At 45.0% G+C, this 25,079-nt stretch overlaps 1 protein-coding gene across 3 annotated transcripts in view; it reads right to left on the reverse strand.

Annotated features, from left to right (window-relative positions):
• ASTN2 (astrotactin 2) overlaps window positions 1–25,079 on the reverse strand; it is a 796,374-nt gene that overhangs the window by 72,337 nt on the left and 698,958 nt on the right. For all 3 annotated transcript variants that reach the window (XM_067471887.1, XM_067471888.1, XM_067471889.1), the window contains 2 exons: window positions 20,415–20,548; window positions 19,949–20,097 (listed from right to left, as the gene is read on the reverse strand). In XM_067471887.1, the coding sequence (XP_067327988.1) occupies window positions 19,949–20,097; window positions 20,415–20,548 (283 nt within the window). The remainder of the gene's footprint in view (window positions 1–19,948; window positions 20,098–20,414; window positions 20,549–25,079) is intronic.

Genomic DNA, 25,079 nt, shown 5'->3' on the forward strand with positions numbered 1-25,079 from the left:
TGCCTTGATAGACTGAAAACCTTTAGGGACCTCAGGTCAAGGCAATTCTATCCCTTGCTTGTTACTTGCTGAGGAATTGAACCCATGGAATTTAGCCTGCTCAGCATGTGTTTCACCACGATCCCTTCCAGGTTACAATCAAAAGCTCTGCCAGAAGAGTTGAAGGCTAAGAGGGTGGACTGAACACAATGTTTTCCACAGCCTACAACTAAAACAAAAAGGGAAACACTAAAGAATGCTCAAACTTTCAAAAGCAAGGAGGAGCTAGGGAGTCTTCATTTCATTTTGTCGTTGTCTGAGTAGGATAGTCTTCCCAGATCAGTGTACTGGTGGGTCCATAGGTGACTGTGGAGCTCTATTCTTGATCTGCATCTTCTCCCGCAGTGAGGGCGTTGGTTTCCAGGTGAAAGGTAGTCTCCATTGGGGTTGGCTTGATGCGCCGTCCTCTTGGCACGTTTCTCTCTTTCACTCTCCACTCGTGCCTCCTTGAATTCTGCACCACTGCTGGTCACAGCTGACCTCCAGCTGGAGCGCTCAAGGGCCAGGGCTTCCCAGTTCTCAGTGTCTATGCCAGAGTTTTTAAGGTTGGCTTTGAGCCCAAATTTAAATCTCTTTTCCTGCCCACCAACATTCTGTGTTCCGTTCTTGAGTTCCTTGCAGAGTCTTCATTTGTTGTTGACTTATTATTATTATTATTATTTTACTGACACAAAAGCACAGTAGGTCACAGCAAACGAGATCTCTATGCTGGATTTGGTATCACAAAATCACAAGTCGAACACTTCCCAAGTGTCTAGGACTGTGTGATGTATTTTCGAATGATGCGCGCAGATCCAAGTCAGGTGGCCTTTTGCAGTTGACAGAGCGTGATTTTGTCAATGTTTATTGTTTCCAAATGCCGGCTGAGATCTTTTGGCATGGCACCCCGTGTGCTGATGACCACTGGGACCACCTGTACTGGTTTATGCCAGAGCCTTTGCAGTTCGATTTTGAGGTCTTGATAGCGGCTGAGTTTTTCCTGTTGTTTTTCCTCAATGTGACTGTCACCTGGTATTATTATTATTATTATTATTATTATTATTATTATTTAACCTATTTATGCCCCACCTTTCTCTCCCCCAAAGGGGGCTCAAGGCAGCTTACATATGTTTCTCTACTCTTGACAGACTAGAGAGATGGGCCAAAACTAACAAAATGAAGTTCAGCAGTGACAAATGCAAGATACTCCACTTTGGCAGGAAAAACGAAATGCAAAGATACAGAATTGGGGATGCCTGGCTCGAGAGCAGGACGTGTGAAAAAGATCTTGGAGTCCTCGTGGACAACAAGTTAAACATGAGCCAACAACGTGATGTGGCGGCAAAAAAAGCCAATGGGATTTTGGCCTGCATCAATAGGAGCATAGTGTCTAGATCTAGGGAAGTAATGCTACCCCTCTATTCTGTTTTGGTTAGACCACACCTGGAATATTGTGTCCAATTCTGGGCACCACAATTCAAGAGAGATATTGACAAGCTGGAATGTGTCCAGAGGAGAGCGACTAAAATGATAAAAGGTCTGGAGAACAAGCCCTATGAGGAGCGGCTTAAGGAGCGGGGCATGTTTAGCATGAAGAAGAGAAGGCTGAGAGGAGATATGATAGCCATGTATAAATATGTGAGAGGAAGCCACAGGGAGGAGGGAGCAAGCTTGTTTTCTTCTTCCCTGGAGACTAGGACGCGGAACAATGGTTTCAAACTACAACAGAGGAGATTCCATCTGAACATGAGGAAAAACTTTCTGACTGTGAGAGCCGTTCAGCAGTGGAACTCTCTGCCCCGGAGTGTGGTGGAGGCTCCTTCTTTGGAAGCTTTTAAACAGAGGCTGGATGGCCATCTGTGAGGGGTGCTTTGAATGCAATATTCCTGCTTCTTGGCAGGGGGTTGGACTGGATGGCCCAGGAGGTCTCTTCCAACTCTTTGATTCTATGATTCTATACACACAGATATAGCTGTTTTCAAGCAGCTTAGGTGGACAGTAAGCTGGGCTGAAGGTCGGGTGCTCACCCCAGCTCAGGCTCAAACGCCCAACCTTCCCTTTGGGAAAAATCTATTGCTGCTGGTGATTAACCATAGAATCATAGAATCATAGAATCATAGAGTTGGAAGAGACCTCAAGGGCCATCCAGTCCAACCCCCTGCCAAGAAGCAGGAATATTGTCAAATCACCCCTGACAAATGGCCATCCAGCCTCTGCTTAAAAGCTTCCAAAGAAGGAGCCTCCACCACACTCCGGGGCAGAGAGTTCCACTGCTGAACGGCTCTCACAGTCAGGAAGTTCTTCCTAATGTTCAGATGGAATCTCCTCTCTTGTAGTTTGAAGCCATTGTTCCGCGTCCTAGTCTCCAAGGAAGCAGAAAACAAGCTTGCTCCCTCCTCCCTGTGGCTTCCTCTCACATATTTATACATGGCTATCATATCTCCTCTCAGCCTTCTCTTCTTCAGGCTAAACATGCCCAGTTCCCTAAGCCGCTCCTCATAGGGCTTGTTCTCCAGACCCTTGATCATTTTAGTCGCCCTCCTCTGGACACATTCCAGCTTGTCAATATCTCTCTTGAATTGTGGTGCCCAGAATTGGACACAATATTCCAGATGTGGTCTAACCAAAGCAGAATAGAGGGGTAGCATTACTTCCTTAGATCTAGACACTATGCTCCTATTGATGCAGGCCAAAATCCCATTGGCTTTTTTTGCCGCCACATCACATTGTTGGCTCATGTTTAACTTGTTGTCCACAAGGACTCCAAGATCTTTTTCACACGTACTGCTCTCGAGCCAGGCGTCCCCCATTCTGTATCTTTGCATTTCATTTTTTCTGCCAAAGTGGAGTATCTTGCATTTGTCACTGTTGAACTTCATTTTGTTAGTTTTGGCCCATCTCTCTAATCTGTCAAGATCGTTTTGAATTCTGCTCCTGTCCTCTGGACTATTGGCTAACCCTCCCAATTTGGTGTCGTCTGCAAACTTGATGATCATGCCTTCTAGCCCTTCATCTAAGTCATTAATAAAGATGTTGAACAGGACCGGGCCCAGGACGGAACCCTGCGGCACTCCACTCGTCACTTCTTTCCAAGATGAAGAGGAAGCATTAGTGAGCACTCTCTGTGTTCGTCCACTTAACCAATTACAGATCCACCTCACTGTAGTTTTGCCTAGCCCACACTGGACTAGTTTCCTTGCCAGAAGGTCATGGGGGACCTTGTCGAAGGCTTTACTGAAATCCAGGTACGCTACATCCACGGCATTCCCCGCATCTACCCAGCTTGTAGCTCTATCGAAGAAAGAGATCAGATTAGTCTGGCATGACTTGTTTTTGATAAATCCATGTTGACTATTAGCGATGACTGCATTTGTTTCTAAGTGTTTGCAGACCGCTTCCTTAACAATCTTTTCCAGAATTTTGCCCGGTATCGACGTGAGGCTGACCGGACGGTAGTTGTTTGGGTCGTCCTTTTTTCCCTTCTTGAAGATTGGGACCACATTGGCCCTCCTCCAATCTGCTGGAACTTCTCCCGTTCTCCAAGAACTCTCAAAGATGGTTGCCAATGGTTCCGAAATGACTTCCGCTAGTTCCTTCAATACTCTGGGGTGTAGTTGATCTGGCCCTGGGGACTTGAACTCATTAAGAGTGGCCAGGTATTCCTGGACGACTTCTTTCCCAATTTGGGGTTGGATGTCCTCCAATCCCTCATCCACTCCATCTTGCTGAGGTTGAAGACTCTCTTTTTGTGAGAAGACCGAGGCAAAGAAGGCATTAAGTAGTTCTGCCTTTTCCCTATCCCCTGTCAGCATTGCCCCATCTTCTCCTCGAAGAGGTCCTATCGCCTCCTTGTTTTTCCTTTTTCTACTGACATAAGAATAGAAGCCCTTTTTATTGTTTTTAATGTCCCTGGCAAGTCTGAGCTCGTTTTTTGCTTTAGCCTTGCGGACCTTTTCCCTACAGGTGTTGGCTATTTGTTTGAATTCTTCTTTGGTGATTTCTCCCTTTTTCCACTTCTTGTGCATGTCCCTTTTGTGTCTTAGCACAGTTAGAAGTTCTTTGGACATCCATTCTGGCTTCTTTGCACTTGTCCTATTTTTTCTCTTTGTTGGCACGGTTTGCAATTGCGCCTTGAGTATTTCACTCTTGAGAAATTCCCATCCATCCGTAGCTCCCTTGTCTTTTAGTATCTGTGTCCACGGAATGCTGCTCAGCGTTTCCTTCATTTTTTGGAAATCAGCTCTCCTAAAGTCCAAAATGCGGGTTTGACTTGTCTTAGTTTCGGCCTTCCTTTGTACCTCAAATTGCAGGAGCACATGGTCACTTGCCCCTAAGGATCCTACCACTTCGACCGCATCGATCAGGTCCTCCGCATTTGTTAGGATGACCCAGCTTGACCTTGAAAGAGCTTGGTTGACAAAGAGCTCTGGCGTGGGTGGTCCATGAGGTCACGAAGAGTCAGAAACAACTGAACGAATAAACAAAAAACAACTAAGAGTTGCTGTGAACAAAATAAGACACTAGGGTGATTGTTCTGTCGTGCACTGGGCCTGTAAATAATTGTCTTTAGAACAGGATGTGCAACCTTTGCCCAGCGGGAAGCCAGGGGGCCCAAGGAGAAGTTCTCAGAGGTGTTCCACCACAAATGAACTTTAGATGGCTTGTGAAGTATAGCAAAGTATTTATTAATGAACAGAAACTTGTCTTCAGAAAGTTAAACAAATGATTCCAGGCCTTTATGCAACTGGTGGCTTCCTAAACTTGCCCACAAAGGACAGGCAACTGTCTTCAATAACTTCTTTACTTTAAAGGAAAGTCCCTTTTTTAACTTCTCCCAGGCTGACTGTAATCTAACCCTTACTGATGTGGGCTCCGCTATCGGGTCGAACTGCTTCTCGAATGCTGAGTGGACCTACCAGTAAAGGCTTAGATGTTCTCCAGCTGGAGTTCTTTAGTCTTTAGGGCTGTTTCCCTGGAAATCTTTGGAAACTCTTAAGACTATTCTCCCCCGGAAAGTCCTCAAAGCTTTGGGGAGGCTTCCCTGGAGTTCTCTGGTTTGCTCTTAAGACTGTTTCCCCCCGGAAAGTCTTAAGGGTTGAAGCTTTTGTACAGGAGAAGCTTGTACACGTCCTGTACATTAGCTTTCCTTGCTGAGACTAACTAAAAAATGGCTCCCTTCCCTTCCCAATTACCCTGAGCAAGGGGTGGGACCAAAACTTAACGATGATGGACAGGTGACTTGGCCTATAACTGCAACCAAAGGAAGCCACCTATCTGCAGAGTCCCTGATACCTAGGACTGCAAGCAAACATTTAATACAAAGCAAATAAAATTGGAGGTCCTGGTATTATTATTATTATTATTATTATTATTAAACTTTATTTGTACCCCGCTAGCATCTCCCGAAGGACTCAATGCGGCTTACAAAGGCCAAGGCCTCAACACACAATATAACAATACAAAAACCTAAGGCAAATTAAAAACAGTTAAAGCAATATAACCAACAAGCAATAAACAATACACTAAGACACAATAAAACTGGGCCGGGCCAGAGTAATGGGTACAAGATTAAAAGTGCTGAAGTGACAGGTGGTATATAAGGCATTATAGGGCAAGTGCAGTGGGCGGTGTGCAGCAATCCTAGTTCTAGTAAAGTGCTTATGGGACTTGGTATTGGAGATTTCCTAGTCTGGAAAGGCACATCGGAACAGCCAGGTCTTCAAGTTCTTTCTGAAGACTGCCAATGTAGGGGCCTGTCTAAGATCTTTGGGGAGGGAGTTCCAGAGTCGGGGGGCCACCACGGAAAAGGCCTTGTCTCGTGTCCCCACCAAACGCGCTTGCGACGCAGGCGGGATCACGAGCAGGGCCTCTCCAGATGACCGGAGTGAACGCGTGGGTTCGTAGATGGAGATGCGGTCACGCAGGTAGGATGGTCCCAAACTGTTCAGGGCTTTGTAGGTAAGCACCTGCACCTTAAATTGGGCTTGGAAAATAAACAGCAGCCAGTGGAGCTCCTTGAACAGGAGGGTTGACCTCTCTCTGTAAGGGGCCCCGGTTAACATCCTGGCTGCTGCTCGTTGGACCAGTTGAAATTTCTGAGCCGTTTTCAAGGGCAACCCCACGTAGAGCGCATTGCAGTAATCCAATCTGGAGGTGACCAAGGCATGGACCACCCCGGCCAGATCAGCCTTCGCGAGGTACGGTTGCAGTTGGCACGAGTCGCAGTTGGCGCACGAGTCTCAATTGGTACAGCCATACCCGAACAATGATCTTCTTTAATTGAGTGGAAGAGGAACCAGAATCTTCAAACGTCAAGAGCTAAACCCATTTTTCATCTGCATACCCATCAAATGCCTGTCTCCAATTTGAACGTGACCAAAACAAACAAAAATAAAGACAAATAAGGCAACAAAAAAGCCTACATTCATTGTCATTCTGGCTGGAACAAGTCAGATTTTCTCCGGAGCTCCATTGTTCACATCCTAACATTTTTCCTTTTTTCCCTCTGGAGATAGTTCAGCCCGATTCCAAAGTATGCCCAAGTCTGAACCGAAAGCAGGAAATTGCACTTGTGTCGCTCAGGAGTCTAAAAGAAATCACCACTGCTTACTGCCTCTGTCTTAATAGCAGCTTTTGCAACAAGAGCAGCAATGAAAGTAGAATCTTCATCTTGCATGGATAAGTGACAGTGGAGCCGCATCGCAGTTGATGGATGAAGTCACTGCTCCGAGAGAGGCTTCACAGGTTCTCCATTTGTAAAATGGGAAGCGGAGGGTAGGGAGATAAGTTGTCACCTCCGCGGAGGAACAGGAATATGCTTCTCCTACGAGAATGATGGATGGGCTTGCTCAGCAGCCAAAATTAGAATGGGTGATAATTAAGTTTGGATGAAAGACCCTCAAACCACCTTTCCAGCTCATTATTCCCCAAGTGGGGAGGGCGACTGGAGCATCAAAAAGATCCTTTCCCCCCTTCCTCCCCTTTTCCGCCAGCTGTGGCATTCAGAAGCTTTCTGGACGAATTTGGCAAAGGAACTGAATGGCAGGAGAAAAACAAGCCTGGACTTGTCGAGTTGGAGAGGTTTTGTGGGTCGAGAAGCTGGTGGGGAGTGTGTGCCCGGCTGGGAAGATGCCAAATGCCTGGAAAGGCAAACTTATAGCAAGGGATAAGTGGTCTGGTTCTGAGCACAAATAGCAGAAAGACGTCCTAGGCACTGTTAGGGTGTTCATTCACCTGCTACCTCGCAGTAGTTCTCAACCTGAGAGTTCCCAGGTGAATTGGACTACAACTCCCAGATTTCTGGGAGTTGAAGCCCAAAATATCTGGGGACCCACCAGTTGAGAAACACGGACATAAACAGTTGGTCCAAGGATTCATTAGGGCTGCAACTAACTCCTCCTGAAAAAAAAAGTATAATTTCACAAAAGACTACCACTTCACCCACTTCATAGGAAATCTGTAAGTGCACTATACAGCTCACCATGGCACCATCTAGATGTTTTGGGACATATGTCCCACCAGCATGGTCTGGGATGGATATGTGACAGATGACAGAGGGCTGGGGAAACAAAGACTTTATAAATATTGGAATGTGGCAATAAAGAATGGAAGTCTGTTGTAGCTCTGTATGGTAAACTCCAACAGGTGAGGTAAACAGCAGCTTCCCCTAGAATCCTACAGGTTATCCATAAACAGTCAAAGGACAGCATAGATTAACCTGCTTCACCAGTATTCTGAGGCAGCTTATAATACTGTGAATCATCACCTTCTCCTGAGAAAAATGTATAATACCACAAAGGACGACCACTTAACTCGCTTCATAGGAAATCTGTAAGTGCACTATACAGCTCACCATGGCACCATCTAGATGTTTTGGGGCATATGTCCCACCAGCATGGTCTGGGATGGATATGCGACATATGACAGAGGGCTGGGGAAACAAAGACTTTATAAATATTGGAATGTGGCAATGTATTTGTGGTAAACAAGGCAATAAAGAACGGGAGTCTGTTGTAGCTCTGTATGGTAAACTCCAACAGGCGAGGTAAACAGCAGCTGCCCCTAGAATCCTACAGGTTATCCATAAAAAGTAAAAGAACAGCATAGATTAACCTGCTTCATCAGTATTCCCCAGCATCTTATGATACTGTGAATCATCACCTTCTCCTGAGAAAAATGTACAATATCACAAAGGACTACCAACTTAACCACTTTATAGGAAATTTGCTACAAAACAGGAGCTGTGACAGGTGACAGAGGGCTGGGAAAACACCAGCAGCTTATGATACTGTGAATCATCACCTTCTCCTGAGAAAAATGTATAATACCACAAAGGACGACCACTTCACCCACTTCATAGGAAATCTGTAAGTGCACTATACAGCTCACCATGGCACCATCTAGATGTTTTGGGGCATATGTCCCACCAGCATGGTCTGGGATGGATATGCGACAGAGGGCTGGGAAAACAAAGACTTTATAAATATTGGAATGTAGCAATGTGTTTGTGGTAAACCAGGCAATAAAGAATGGGAGTCTGTTGTAGCTCTGTATGGTAAACTCCAACAGGTGAGGTAAACAGCAGCTGCCCCTAGAATCCTACAGGTAATCTATAAACAGTCAAAGGACAGCATAGATTAACTGTTTCAGCGGTATTCCCAGGCAGTTTATGATACTGTGAATCATCACCTTCTCCTGAGAAAAATGTATAATATCACAAAGGACTACCACTTCACCTGCTTCATAGGAAATCTGCAAGTGCACTATACAGCTCACCATGGAGAAGCCTCCTCGCAGGATTGCAAGACATCCGGGCGTCCCCTGGGCAATGTCTTCGTAGACGGCAGATTCTCTAGCCACAAAAGCGACCAGCATGCAAGCAAGCAAGCAAAACAACCAACGGTCCTTTTCAGGACCAACCATGACAATAATCTCAATCAATAACATGTGCCTTTCATCTCAAGAACAGAGAAGCATCCCGAGCTCTGAGGATTACCTGGGAAGGAATCCCACTGGAGCATTGCAGCGCACCATCTAGATGTTTTGGGGCATATGTCCCACCAGCATGGTCTGGGATGGATATGCGACAAACGACAGAGGGCTGGGGAAACAAAGACTTTATAAATATTGGAATGTGGCAATGTGTTTGTGGTAAACAAGGCAATAAAGAATGGGAGTCTGTTGTAGCTCTGTATGGTAAACTCCAACACGCGAGGTAAACAGCAGCTGCCCCTAGAATCCTACAGGTTATCCATAAAAAGTCAAAGAACACCATAGATTAACCTGCTTCATCAGTATTCCCCAGTATCTTATGATACTGTGGATCATCACCTTCTCCTGAGAAAAATGTATAATATCACAAGGGACTACCAACTTAACCACTTCATAGGAAATTTGCTACAAAACAGGAGCTTTTTTGTTGAGTTCCAGGACCAAAGATGCAGATGGCAAAAACAGAAGAACAGCCTGTGTCAGGGGAGTGCGATTCCTCCACCAATGTTTAACATTTACACAAATGATTTGCCACTGCCGGAAGGGATAGAGGGTTTCATCTATGCTGATGATAGTGCCATCACCATTCAAGCAGGGAGCTTTGAAATGGTTGAACAGGAGCTCTCCAAAGCTTTAGATGCTCTTACTGCCTATTATAGGCAAAACCAGGTGATTCCTACTCCATCTAAAATGCAGACGTGTGCTTTTCACCTTAAGGACAGAGAACCAACTTGAGCTCTGAAGATTACCTGGGAAGGAATCCCAGTGAAGTATTGCAGCATACCCAAATACCTGGGAATTACTCTGGATAGTGCTCTGACTTATAAGAAGCACTGCTTGAATCTCAAGCAAAATGTGGATGCTAAAAATAATATCATACAAAAATATCATACATACCCTAAATCTAGGGAAATAATGTTACCCCTCTATTCTGCTTTGGTTAGACCACACCTGTAATATTGTGTCCAATTCTGGGCATCACAATTCAAGAGAGATATTGACAAGCTGGAATGTTTCCAGAGGAGGGCGACTAAAATGATTAAGGGTCTGGAGAACAAGCCCTATGAGGAGCGGCTTAAGGAGTTGGGCATGTTTAGCCTGAAGAAGAGAAGGCTGAGAGGAGATACGATAGCCATTTATAAATATGTGAGAGGAAGCCACAGGAAGGTGGGAGCAAGCTTGTTTTCTGCTTCCCTGGAGACTAGAACGCAATGGAACAATGGCTTCAAACTACAAGAGAGGAGATTCCATCTGAACATGAAGAAGAACTTCCTGACTGTGAGAGCCATTGAGCAGTGGAACTCTCTGCCCCAGAGTGTGGTGGAGGCTCCTTCTTTGGAAGCTTTCAAACAGAGGCGGGATGGCCAACTGTCAGGAGTGATTTGAATGCAATATTCCTGCTTCTTGGCAGGCGGTTGGACTGGACGGCCCATGAGGTCTCTTCCAACTCTTTGATTCTATGATTCTAACTGCCACAACCTGGGAATCACAACCAGACACGTGCGGACATCTGCCCTTGAGCTTTGCTACTCTGCTGCTGAGTACACATGCCCAGTGTGGAATACATCTCACCACGTTAAAGCAGCAAATGTGGCTCTTAATGAGATTTACTGCATTATCACCAATTGACTCTTGACCCACCATGTCCTTCTTGGCATGGCACAAAAATATCTTTAATCATTTCAAAACACACCAAAATACAAAGAGGTAAAACACAACATGATTAAAAGACATACTACAAGATACACACAGGCAAAATGTCGATTCATTACAGGGCATTGTGTTTATTTGCCTATGGAACACAGATGTGGAGGGATTAGGATGGATTTGTCTGTGCCCACAGATAAATCTGTTTGAGGCATCAACTCTTTCTGTGGTTTTCGGGAAACTACATGGGGTCAGGGATCAATTCCTTCCCCTCCCCAATGCTTCTGTGGGACATATCCCCTTCGGTTTGCCTTGCTGAAAGGACTATGTGTGGCCTGCATGAGCTCCTTGCCTTCAAATCACTCCGGAGCCCATTGTTTGCTGTACCGACACACTTCCCCTGGCAAATTCTCCCTCCCATCCGAAAATCATGACATCATCCTGAATGTATAAAAGGAAAAGGAGGGGATGAAGCTCTCCTCCGCTTCACCGGTGGAGGCTGATCAAGGAGAAAGCATCCTCAAAGAAAACAGATTAGTTTATGTATGGATAGAAGAAGACTCCGGTTCATGAGATGTCCCAAAGGATGGCCAAGGGTCCCAAAGTCGACTATAATTTATGCTGAAAAAGGAGGCTGTCAATGCAACACCTTCCTACTTATGTGAGCCACCTAGAAATGGATCTGCAGTAGAATAATAATAATAATAATAATAATAATAATAATAATACTTTATTTGTACCCTGCTACCTTGTAGGTCAGAGCACGGTCCAGAGTGACTCCCAGGTATTTGGGTGCGCTGCAATGCTCCAGTGGGATTCCTTCCCACGTAATCCTCAGAGCTGAACATCAAACAAAAAGTGGGTGCTAGAAACAATATCATACGAAAGCTGACTGGCACAACCTGGGGATCACAACCAGATACAGTGAAGACATCTGCCCTTGCGCTATGCTACTCTGCTGCTGAGTATGCATGCCCAGTGTGGAACACATCTCACCACACTAAAACAGTGGAAGTGGCTCTTAATGAGACATGCCGCATTATCACGGGGTGTCTGCGCCCTACACCACTGGAGAAATTACACTGCTTAGCCGGTATTGCACCACCTGACATCCGCCGGGAAGTAGCAGCCAATAGTGAAAGGACCAAGGCAGAGACATCTCCAGCTCATCCCTTGTTTGGGTATCAACCAGCACGTCAACGACTTAAATCAAGAAATAGTTTTCTTAGATCTACAGAGACACTCGCTGGAACACCCCAGAAAGCGAGAGTCCAAAAGTGGCAGGCCCAAACCCAGCACCTCAATCCATGGGTGATACCAGATGAGAGACTCCCCCCTGGACACACAGAAGACTGGGCGACTTGGAAGGCGCTGAACAGACTGCGCTCTGGCACCACGAGATGCAGAGCCAATCTTAAGAAATGGGGCTACAAAGTGGAATCCTCGGCATGCGAGTGCGGAGAAGAGCAACCCACTGACCACCTGCTGCAATGCAGCCTGAGCCCTGCCACATGCACGATGGAGGACCTTCTTGCAGCAACACCAGAGGCACTCCAAGTGGCCAGATACTGGGCAAAGGACCAAGTTTGCAAAATTTGTGTATTTTTTTTATCTGTTTGCTTGTTTGTTTTGTTCTGTTAGAAATGTAATACAATGTTCTGGTTGCGGATGACACGATAAATATATAAATAAACCCTGCTACCATCTCCTCAAGGGACTCGGTGTAGCTTACATGAGGCCGAGCCCACAATACAACAATAAAAACAATAGCAACAGTAATACAAAACAATAAATAAACTCATAAGCAGAAAATAAGCAATAAACATTAACAATAACACAACGACGTTTAAAACCTATGGCTGGGCCAAATGTAATAATTAAAATTTTAAAATAATGCTGGGCATGACCAGGTGATGTATAACTAGGATATAAATTTTTAGAGAGGGATGAAATGTGCAGACAACCCTAGATCACTAATAAAGTGCATTTAGGGACATATTGCTGGGAGTTTCCTTATTCCGGGAAGGCACACTGGAACAACCACGTTTTCAGGCTCCTCTTAAAGACTGCCAGAGTTGGGGCATGCCTGATGTCCTTGGGGAGAGAGTTCCAGAGTCGAGGGGCCACCACTGAGAAGGCCCTCTCCCTCGTCCCCACCAATCGCACTTGCGATGGAGGTGGGAGCACGAGCAGGGCCTCTCCAGATGAGCGAAGAGATCGTGTGAGTTCGTACACAGAGATGCGGTCACGCAGGTAGGTGGGTCCCAAACCGTTTAGGGCTTTGTAGGCAAGCACCTGCACCTTGAATTGGAACTAGAAAATAAAAGGCAGCCAATGGAGGGTTGACCGCTCCCTGTAAGGAGCACCAGTTAACAACCTGGTCACCTCACATTGAACCAACTGAAATTTCTGGGCCGTTTTCAAGTGTAACCCCACGTAGAGGTCATTGCAGTAGTCCAATCTGGAGGTGACTAAGGCATGGACCAGCCTGGCCAGATCCGCCTTCACGAGGTACGGTCGCAGTAGGCACATGAGTCTTAATTGTGCAAAGGCCTTCCCAGCCACCGCCGATGCCTGAGCTTCAAGTGTAAGTGATGAGTCCAGGAGGACACCCAAACTGCGGACCTGAAGACTTCAGGGGGAGTGCAACCCTGTCCAACACAGGTTGCCACCCTATACCCCGATCTGGTTTACGATCAACCAGGAGGACCTCTGTCTTGTCAGGATTAATCTTCAGCCTGTTCCTCCTCATCCAGACAGCCACAGCAGCCAGGCACTCATCTAGCACCCGAGGGCCTTCCTTGGAATTAGGTGGAAAAGAGTAGTAGAGTTGTGTGTCATCTGCGTAAAGATGGCAGCCTACTCCAAAACTCCGGATGACCTCTCCCAGCAGTTTCATGTAGATGTTAAAAAGCATGGGAGACAGAATGGAACCTTACAGGACCCAACAAGTTAAAGGCCACGGGTCCGAGCAGGTGTCTCCCAGCTTCACTATCTGGGAACAGCCCTCTAGGAAGGATCGGAGCCACGACAGGACTGAGCCTCCAAGACCCATCCCAGAGTCGTCCCAGAAGGATACCATAATCAATGATATCGAAAGCCGCTGAGATGTCCAAGAGAACCAACAGAGTCACACTCCCCCTGTCCAGCTCCCTACGGAGGTCATCCACCACGGCGACCAAAGCCGTCTCAGTGCCGTGACCAGGCCTAAAGCCAGACTGTGACTGATCCAGATAGTTGATGTCATCCAGGAAACCCTGGAGCTGTCCAGTGTCCAGTCCCAGCAAACAACTCCTCTCTCTGACATATGGCACATGGAAAACCAAGTGAATCTTAATCTATCTAGAATGTATACATGTGCTTTTCACCTGTTGAGAACCACGGACATAAACAGTTGGTACAAGGATTCATTAGGGCTGCAAATACCTCCTCCTGAAAAAAAATTGTGTAAAATCACAAAGGATTACCACCTCACCCGCTTAATAGGAAATCTGCTACAAAACAGGAGCTTTTTTGTTGAGTTCCAGGGCCAGAGAAGCAGATGGCGAAAACTGAAGAACGGCCTGTCTCGGGGGAGTGTGCTTGCTTCATCAATGTTTAACATTTACACAAATGATCAGCCACTGCCAGAAGGGACAGAGAGTGCCATCTATGCTGACGATTGTGGCAGCACCGCTCAAGCAGGGAGCTTTGAAATGGTTGAACAGAAGCTCTCCGAAGCTCTAGGTGCTCTTATTGCCTATTACAGGGAAAACCAACTGTTTCCTAAACCTTCTAAAACAAAGACTCCTGCTTTCGCAATGGTTCTCAATCTGTGGGTTCCCTGGTGTATTGGACTACAGTTCCAAGGAATCCCAGCCAGTTTACCACCTATTAGGATTTCTGGGAGTTGAAGGCCAAAATGTCTGAGCTTTAAGTGCTCTTACTGCCTATTACAGGGAAAACTAACTGATTCCTAACCCATCTAAAACAAAAACATGTGCTTTACTTCTTAAGAACAGACAAGCAACTCGAGATCTGAGAATTACCTGGGAAGGAATCCAACTAGAGCATTGCAGCACACCTAAATACCTGGGAATCACTCTGGACCACGCTCTGACTTACAAGATGCACTCCTTGACTATCAAGCAAAAAGTGGGTGCTAGAAATAATATTGACCGGCACAACCTGGGATCACAACCAGGTTGGCTTTTTTTTGCCGCCACACCACATTGTTGGCTCATGTTTAACTTGTTGTCCACAAGGACTCCAAGATCTTTTCTACACGTACTGCTCTCAAGCTAGGCATTGTCCCCCATTCTGTATCTTTGCATTTTGTTTTTTCTGCGTAAGTGGAGTATCTTGCATTTTACCATCCTTGATGGTATCCTTGAAGTGACTGGCTTGACCTTGAAGGAGCTGGGGGTGGTGACGAGCGACAGGGAACTCTGGCGTGGACTGGTCCATGAAGTCATGAAGAGTCGGAAACGACTGAACGAATGAACAACAACACAACATCCTAAAGGAGTTTTGTGACCACTTAGCTTCCTTCACGCTAAACTAGTTTTCCAAGCGCTGGGCAGTTTTCTATACGGCAGAGAAATGCAGAGCCCATACCAACATCTCTTGTTAGGAGTAAATATCTCTGGATGTAGTACTTCAAGGAGGGGGTCCTTGCTCTTCTCCATCCCGTCTCTTCTCCATCTCTAGGGGTTCTCACCCACCCACCCGAGCAGCACCAGTGACATAAAACATTTTCCAAAGGCTAATATTAGTTCCAGATGCCGGTAAGCCATTTCGGTTTGTGCCTCGCCCTGTAAAACACACGCCGGCACACACACAAACTCCTTTCTTTCAGTTGCAGAGCCCGCTCCTACAATGACATCATCGGCTTCCTTGCTACGGCCTCACATGCAATTCATTCCTGCAGGCTTCCACTACGGCTTAAGAGACGTGCCTCCAGGGTTGGTCAACGTCTTTGGAGGCAAGCAAGGTCCTTCTTGACCGCTGTGGACAGCGCATCCCTCTCTGTTCAAAGGAAGTTTCTCTGATCCTCCAACCATCTCCAAAAGTAAAAGCTATGCTTATAATGTAAGGAATCCACTATCAAATATTTCAGTGTGCCTCTGAGGGACTACGCTGACCATAGGATGCATATCTGGCAGTGCTGATGGGGCCTGTGTCAAAAAGGTCAAATGCCTCATCGAACTATAAAACCCAGGATCCAAAGACCTGATCTAGGACCATTCCCCATGTAGTAGGCTGAAAGCCAAAACCAAGGTCACAACAACATCTGTTATAGAACTCCAATATGCCGATGATAACATAGTCTGTGCACATTCAGAAGAAGAACTACAAATCACTCTAAACCCTTTTGCAGAAGCATATGAGTTCAGCCTCTCAATGAACATCGAGAAAACCAAAGTGCTCTTCCAGCAGTCACAAGCCAATCCCATAGAACTCCAATATGCTGATGATAACATAGTCTGTGCACATTCAGAAGAAGACCTACAAATCACTCCAAACACTTCTGCAGAAGCATATGAGATGCTCAGTCTCTCATTGACATCGAGAAAACAAAAGTGCTCTTCCAGCAGTCGCAAGCCAATCCCATAGAATTCCAACATGCTGATGATAACATAGTCTGTGCACATTCAGAAGAAGACCTACAAATCACTCCAAACACTTCTGCAGAAGCATATGAGATGCTCAGTCTCTCATTGACATCGAGAAAACAAAAGTGCTCTTCCAGCAGTCGCAAGCCAATCCCATAGAATTCCAATATGCTGATGATAACATAGTCTGTGCACATTCGGAAGAAGACCTTCAAATCACTCTCAACACTTTTGCAGAAGCATATGAGAAGCTCGGCCTCTCATTGAACATCGAGAAAACAAAAGTGCTCTTCCAGCAGTCGCAAGCCAATCCCATAGAATTCCAACATGCTGATGATAACATAGTCTGTGCACATTCAGAAGAAGACCTTCAAATCACTCTCAACACTTTTGCAGAAGCATATGAGAAGCTCAGCCTTTTCATTGAACCTTGAGAAAACAAAAGTGCTCTTCCAGCAGTCGCAAGCCAATCCTGTAGAACTCCAATATGCTGATGATAATGTAGTCTATTGTCAAAGGATTTCATGGCTGGAATCACTGGATTGTTGTAGGTTTCTTCAGTCTATATGGCCATGTTCTAGAGGCATTCTCTCCTGACGTTTCGCCTGCATCTATGGCAAGTATCCTCAGAGGTAGTGAGGTTACCTAACGTAGTCTGTTTGCATTGAGAAGACCTACAAATCACTCTCAACACCTTTGCAGAAGCATATGAGAAGTTTTGCCTCTCATTGAGAAAACCAAAGTGCTTCTCCAGCAGTCACTAGCCAAACCCATAGAACTCCGATATGCCGATGATAACATAGTCTGGTCGCATTCAGAAGAAGACCTAGATGTCCCAGATTGTTTCATTCACACCTAGCTCCAGCAGACAAGAGTCCTTTGTCCCACCTTGGTCATTCCACAGATATATAAACCCATTTTCCTACTTCCAACAGACCTCACTACCTCTGAGGATGCTTGCCATAGATGCAGGCAAAACATCAGGAGAGAATGCCTCTAGAACATGGCCATATAGCCCGAAAAAACCTACAACAACTAAGTAAGTAAAATACCCAGCCCAGCTCCATAGCATCATCCCCAACTGTACAAAGAGTACATTTCCCTTGTTCTTGGGAGGTTTTGAAGAAGTAGAATAGAGGGAAGGTCTTCCAAACATGATTTTCATACTTGGACTGCCTTCACTTCCATTTGAAAATACAACACCTTGACAGTGACAAGGACAACACAAACTGTCCGAGAATCTAGCGTAACTGAGAATTCTCAAGGCTTGGGATGTGCTGCCCTCTAGACGTCTTTAAGAGAACTTGCTCCATTGCAGAGAGAGGCTGTAGGAAGAGTATTGAAGTTGTTGGGTGTCTACAAGTCATTCCCAACATATGGTGACTACAAGGTGAAGCCACCGAAGAGTTTTCTAAGGCTGAAAATGCATGGCTTGCTCGTGACCAAGCAGGTCTCCAATGTCATTGCCCAACATTCAAACCATGCTAGCTGTACAAATATATTTGTGAATATTTTCATCTATAGTTATGCACATATGTATATAAATACTAGCCGTCCCCTGCCAGACGTTGCTGTGGCCCAGTCTGGTGAACTGGAAAACAAAACAATGAGGAAGTGTTGGTTTCTAATATGAGTAACTTCTCTATACTTGTGGGTGAACAGTATTTCTTGTTGTTTCTTTGTCAGTGTTGATGTGGAGATTGCCTGGTTTTCACACCCTGGAACATGCAATGTATAGTTGTCCTTCTTTAGGGGTCCCTTTCAAATCAATGATACTATATTTGTCATAATATATCCATCTTGTCTTTACTAATAATATAATATAGTATATTGGATATACATATAATATTTGAAATATTATAATGCAATACAATATAATACTAGTAATAATAATAATAATATAATTATAATTAGATATTTACATTTCATGTAATATTACAAATAATATTACAATATGATGGTATAGTGCAATATAGTAATATTGAATACTGATATTGTACTATGCTAATAATATAATATATTGTATGTATATATATCTTGTAAGCCGTTCTGAGTCCCCTTCGGGGTGAGAAGGGTGGCATATAAATGCTGTAAATAAAAATAAATAAATAAGTAAATAATATACATGTGTGTGTGTGTGTGAGAGAGAGAGAGAGAGAGAGAGAGAGTATCTTATCTCTCTTGCAATCTATCTATCTATCTATCTATCTATCTATCTATCTATCTATGGCTGGATGGCTCTTTGTCAGGAAGGCTTTGATTATGTTTTCTTGCCCTAGTGAAGTGTTGGACTGGATGGCCTTACAACAGCATTTCTCGGGACCCCTGGGGGTATCAAAGGGGTCACCAAAGACCATCAGAAAACACAGTATTTTTTGTTGGTCATGGGGGTTCTGTGTAGGAAGTTTGGCCCAATTCTATCATTGGTCTGGTTCAGAATGCTCTTTGATTGTACGTGAACTATAAATCCCAGCAACTACCACACCCAAATATCAAGGTCTATTTTCCCCAAACTCCATCTGTGTTCATATTTGGGCATATGGAATATTTGTGCCGAGTTTAGTCTAGATCCTTCATAGTTTGTGTCCACAGTGCTCTCTGGATGTAGGTGAACTACAACTCTCAAACTCAAGGTCAATGCGCACCAAACCCTTGCAGTATTTTCTGTTGGTCATGGGAGTCCTGTGTGCCAAGTTTGGTTCAATTCCATCATTGGTGGAGTTCAGAATGCTCTTTGACTATAGATTAACTATAAATCCCAGCAACTACAACTCCCAGAGGACAAAATCTTTTTTTTAGTGATGGTCACTCCTTGAGTTAGTAGGTGTCTTGTGGCAAAATTTGGCAGCAATTCGTCCAGTGGATTTCGAGTTATGATGTCACTCAAAATGAACAAGCATACACATAAATACACACACACATACATATACATTACATATGTGTGTGTGTGCGTGTGTGTGTGCGTGTGTGTTTGTATACACATACTAGCTGCCCCCTGCCATGCATTGCTGTGGCCCAGTCTGTGTATATATGTTTTGTGTGTATATATATATTTGTGCATATGTGTATATATATATTTGTGCATATGTGTATATATATTTGCATATATGCATATTTATGTGGTTTTGCACATGCTTTGTAAAGTATTTTATTATTATTATTGGGCTTTTTAAGTCTCTCCCACTGTGTTTTTCAGTGTTTTTATGAGTGATGGTCACTTGTTGGCCTGATAGGTGTATTGTGTCCAAATTTGGTGTCAATTCATCCAGTGGTTTTTGAGTTATGTTAATCCCACAAATGAACATTATATTTTTATTTATATTGATAGATGTATATTTTAATGCATAATTTTGGAGCAAACTTGTTTTCTGCTGCCCTGGAGACTAGGATGCAATGGAACAACGGCTTCAAACTACAGGAAGGAAAGGAGATTCCAGCTGAACATTATGATGAACTTCCTAACTGTAAGGAGAGCTGTTCAATAGTGGAACTCTCTGCCCTGGAGTGTGGTGGAGACTACTTCTTTGGAGGCTTTCAAGCAGAGCCTGGGTGGCCATCTGTTGAGGGTGCTTTGAATGCGATTTTCCCGTTTCCTGGAAGGGAGTTGGACTGGATGGCCCATGAGGTCTCTTCCAACTCTATGATTCTATGATTCACTCTGGTTGGCCTTCAATGTGTTAGAGGAAGATCTGACTCACCTGTGTAGAGATCCGTATCTGTGTACTCATCAACCTTTTTATGATGCAAGATGTAGTCTGAGACTTTTGTTCCGATGGCCAACTGGATATCTAGCCACTCCAAGGACACAACCGTGCTAGAAGGTTCAACATGGGGGGAGAGTCGCAACCTGGGTTGGAGGACAGAGGAACTAGGGTTATCTCTGCATCTCATCCACCTGAAGACCCAACGTTTTCATCAACCTATTTATGAACTTATAACAACAACAACAACAACAACAACAACACTTTATTTATAGTCCACCTGAAGGGACTCAGGTAACAGTCTTGAACGTTGACTTCATTTATTAGCATATTTCTTGTTTCTGATCCATCTCTAAAGACCACAAGATGACACACAATAAAATATATTTAACCAATATAGGACAATTTCAAACAATTTCAAAAAACAAACTACTTCGCTAGTTGTCCAAAAAGAGATACTTACACCGGTTGGGGGAGAGGGCTGCAGTTGGGGAGTCCGTTCTCATCAAAAGCATTGAGGTCACAACGGCACCAGTCCTCAATCACGTCTCCTTTCCCCGAACACCAGTAAGAACTCATGAGGGCCCCCTTGAAAGCCTGGAAAGAGCAAGAAATGGGTGGTTTGGAGGTCATTATTAACTGGCATCAAGTCAACGTTGACTTAGTGTCTCTATGAACGAGAGGCCTCCAAATCAACCTGTCACCAACAGCCCTGCTTAAGTCTTGCAGACTCAGGATAGAGATGGCTCCTTTGGTCCAGTCTTTAGTAGTGTACATATCTTCTCATGATATGTACAAAGTCTTAGTCGAGTTATCTTGGCATCTACAGAGAATTTGGGCTTGATTTGCTCTAGAACCCATGTTTTATTCAATCTCCTCCAGCATCATCAGTGATTTCCAACCTTTTTTGACCAGAAACCACTTGATCAAGGACCACTTGACTAGGGAACACTTGACTAGGGACTACTTGTCCGGGGTCCACTTTGACAAGGGATCATTTGACCAGGGACCACTTTGACCAGGGTCCATTTGAACAGGGACCACTTTGACCATGAACCACTTTGAGCAGGGACCACTTTGATGAGGGAACACTTGACCAGGGACCACTTGTCCGGGGTCCACTTTGACTAGGGACCATTTGACCAGGGACCACTTGACCAGTGACCATTTTGACCCTGGACCATTTTGATCAGCTACCACTTTGACCAGGGACTACTTTTGACTAGGTATCACTTGACCAGGAACCACTTGACCACGGACCTCTTTGACCAGTGGCCACTTTGATGAGAGACCATTTGACTAGGGACTGCTCGAAGAGGGACCACTTGACCAGGGACCACTTTGACAAGAGACCATTTGAACAGGGACTACTTGACCAGGGACCTCTTTGACCTGTGGCCACTTTGATGAGGGACTTTTTGATTAGGGACTGCTCGAGAAGGGACCACTTGACCAGGGACCGTTTTGACCATGAACCACTTTGAGCAGGGACCACTTTGATGAGGGACCTCTTTGACCAGGGACCACTTAGATGAAGGAACACTTGACCAGGGACCACTTGTCTGGGGTCCACTTTGACCAGGGACCACTTGACCAGGGACCTCTTTGACCAGGGACCATTTGACCAGGGACCACTTGATCAGCAACCATTTTGACCAGGGACTACTTTGACCAGGGACCACTTGACCAGGGACCACTTGACCAGGGAGCTCTTTGACCAGGGATCGCTTTGATGAGGGACCATTTGACTAGGACTGCTTGAGCAGGGAACACTTTATCAGGGGCCATTTTGACCAGGGACCATTTTGACCAGGGACCACTTTGACCAGGGACCACATTGACCAGGGACCACTCTCCAGCATTAGTACCAAAAGCGTTACGAATCGATTTTTGGTCAACATGAGATTTGGTTAGGTTATTTGGGGTTCTGAGTCAGAAAACTGACTCAGAACCCCAAATAACCACATCAGCTCTAGTTTCTGATGCTGGACATATACCATCCAGTAGTCACCATCTACTCGCCCACAGAAAACCATATTTAATAAGCCTCAGCAACATAAGAGGATTTGATGAGACCATTCACTCTCATTGCAACGGTGAGGCCATGAACCATATTTTAGTTCTTGCGGATCAGTGGTGGTCCACGGACCTCAGGTTGGGAACCACTACTAGTGAGTTGATTCTCTTCCTATGAACTTACTTTGTAGCTTTCGCAAACCTACATAGAAACAGGAAACACTATGGTCTGGACCATTCCTTGACTTATCATATTAAGGACTGCAAACAGTAGTTTTAAAAAGAGAGTTTTCCTTTAAGATAGCTATCAAAACAAAGAATATAAATAGAACCCAGTGCAACGCTCCCAACTGTTTGGGGTTTGGTCTGTTTCCCCAAACAGACAGCTGCCTCGAACAGGGCACCCTGAGCCACTCCCATCTGCTATTCCTTGCTTTCCAGATGCTTGGGAAATGTGCCCATTTGGGCCAAAAAGAAACGGAGGAAGAGATGGAACAGAAGCTAAAGTGATAATCCGATTTCATTTGTTAGATTTAGATCATAACCAAAAGGTCAGAAGAGGGATGGGTTCAGAGGATTTAGAAATTAAATAATCATCGGCATTAGGCAGACGGTTGGAAAAGGAAACCGCTATGTGGGCAGAAAAGAAGAAAAGGAGCAGAGGGAAAAATCCGAAAACAAGGCTGCCCATTTTTGGGAGGCAAATTTACAAAGCTGTATGTATGAGAGAGATCTAGTATAATTCTAAAAGTGTCAGAAGTGGCGCTATGTTCAACAAAGATGCGATAGTGACCAAAGGACAACAGCCAGGTTTCCATAATATTGATCCATGGCACTTAAAGTGCTTGTCAAGATGGGTTAATTCTACAGTGCAGATGCACGCCAGACAGATGTGGATTCATCATTGAGAAATAGTCATAGAATCAAAGAGTTGGAAGAGACCTCATGGGCCATCCAGTCCAACCCCCTGCCAAGAAGCAGGAATATTGCATTCAAATCACCCCTGACAGATGGCCATCCAGCCTCTGTTTCAAAGCTTCCAAAAAAAGGAGCCTCCACCACACTCCGGGGCAGAGAGTTCCACTGCTGAACGGCTCTCACAGTCAGGAAGTTCTTCCTCATGTTCAGATGGAATCTCCTTTCTTGTAGTTTGAAGCCACTGTTCCACGTCCTAGTCTCCAGGGAAGCAGTAAACAAGCTTGCTCCCTCCTCCCTGTGGCTTCCTCTCACATATTTATACATGGCTATCATGTCTCCTCTCAGCCTTCTCTTCTTCAGGCTAAACATGCCCAGTTCCTTAAGCCGCTCCTCATAGGGCTTGTTCTCCAGACCCTTGATCATTTTAGTCGCCCTTCTCTGGACACATTCCAGCTTGTCAATATCTCTCTTGAATTGTGGTGCCCAGAATTGGACACAATATTCCAGATGTGGTCTAACCAAAGCGGAATAGAGCATGGGGAGCATGACTTCCCTGGATCTAGACACTATGCTCCTATTGATACAGGCCAAAATCCCATTGGCTTTTTTTGCCGCCACATCACATTGTGGCTCATGTTTAACCTGTTGTCCACGAGGACTCCAAGATCTTTTTCACTCGTACTGCTCTCGAGCCAGCGAAGGAAGGAGGGAAAGAAGGAGAGAAAGGGGGAGGGAAGGAAAGAAGGGAAGAGAAGGAAAGATGGAAGCAAAAAGCAAAGGAAGGAAAGAAGAAAGAAGTAGAGAAGGAAGAAAGGAGAGAAAGGGAGGGAAGGAAAGAAGGAAAAAGAGAAAGAAGGGTGGAAGCAAAAAGTGAAGGAAGGAAAGAGGTAGAAAAGGAAGAAAGGAGATAAAGAAGAAAGAAAAGAAAATGGGGGAAAGAAGGAAAGATGTAGAGAAGGAAGGAAGGAAAGGGAGTGAAGGAAGGAGGGAAAGAAGGAGAGAAAGAGCAAGGGAAGGAAAGAAGGGAAGAGAAGGAAAGATGGAAGCAAAAAGCGAAGGAAGGAAAGAAGGAAAGAAGTAGAAAAGGAAGAAAGGAGAGAAAGGGAGGGAAGGAAAGAAGGAAAAAGAGAAAGAAGGATGGAAGCAAAAAGTGAAGGAAGGAAAGCGGTAGAAAAGGAAGAAAGGAGATAAAGAAGAAGGAAAAGAAAATGGGGGAAAGATGTAGAGAAGGAAGGAAGGAAAGGGAGTGGAGGAAGGAGGGAAAGAAGGAGAGAAAGAGGGAGGGAAGGAGAGAAGGGAAGAGAAGGAAAGATGGAAGCAAAATGCAAAGGAAGGAAAGAAGTAGAGAAGGAAGAAAGGAGAGAAAGGGAGGGAAGGAAAGGAGGAAAAAGAGAAAGAAGGATGGAAGCAAAAAGTGAAGAAAGGAAAGAGGTAGAAAAGGAAGAAAGGAGATAAAGAAGAAGGAAAAGAAAATGGAGAAAGAAGGAAAGATGTAGAGAAGGAAGGAAGGAAAGGGAGTGAAGGAAGGAGGGAAAGAAGGAGGGAAAGAGGGAGGGAAGGAAAGAAGGGAAGAGAAGGAAAGATGGAAGCAAAAAGCGAAGGAAGGAAAGAAGGGAAGAAGTAGAGAAGGAAGAAAGGAGAGAAAGGGAGGAAGGAAAGAAGGAACATTTAATAGATGGCGATGATGATGACTTATTTTGGCCATATAGACATAGCCTTAGATTTGGTATATTCGGATACACGGAACGTGGAGGAATGTCAGAACCCCTATCTGGCCTCTCTGAGCCCCCCTTCAAAGCTACACAGGCATCCCATCCTCTTCCCTGCATCGCAGCACCTTACTGGCTTGGTGGGCTCCGTGTTCATAGCTCCCTGGTGGTCCTTGGCTAACACCTCATTCCTGTTACATCTCCAGCCAACGGGAGAAGCTCAATCAAAGGCGTTGGTGTGAGAAGGGCCATCTGCAAGAGGTGTCAGGGGGGAAAAAAGCAAATGCGGGGAAGACATGACACCTGAGCAGCTGGATCACACTGGAAACTGCCTCCAGGGTTTGCTGGAATGCAGTGGTGTGTGTTGTTGTGTTTCATGATGGGTTTTTTTGGCAGGCGGGATTGGAAAGCAAGGGAAGAGAAGAAAGAAAAGGAGCTGCTTTTCAAAGGCCTGTGGTCATTTGAAGAACTGGGTAATGCAAACT

This window comes from Anolis sagrei, chromosome 11 (assembly GCF_037176765.1).
Source record: "Anolis sagrei isolate rAnoSag1 chromosome 11, rAnoSag1.mat, whole genome shotgun sequence".
NCBI classification, from domain to species: domain Eukaryota; kingdom Metazoa; phylum Chordata; class Lepidosauria; order Squamata; family Dactyloidae; genus Anolis; species Anolis sagrei.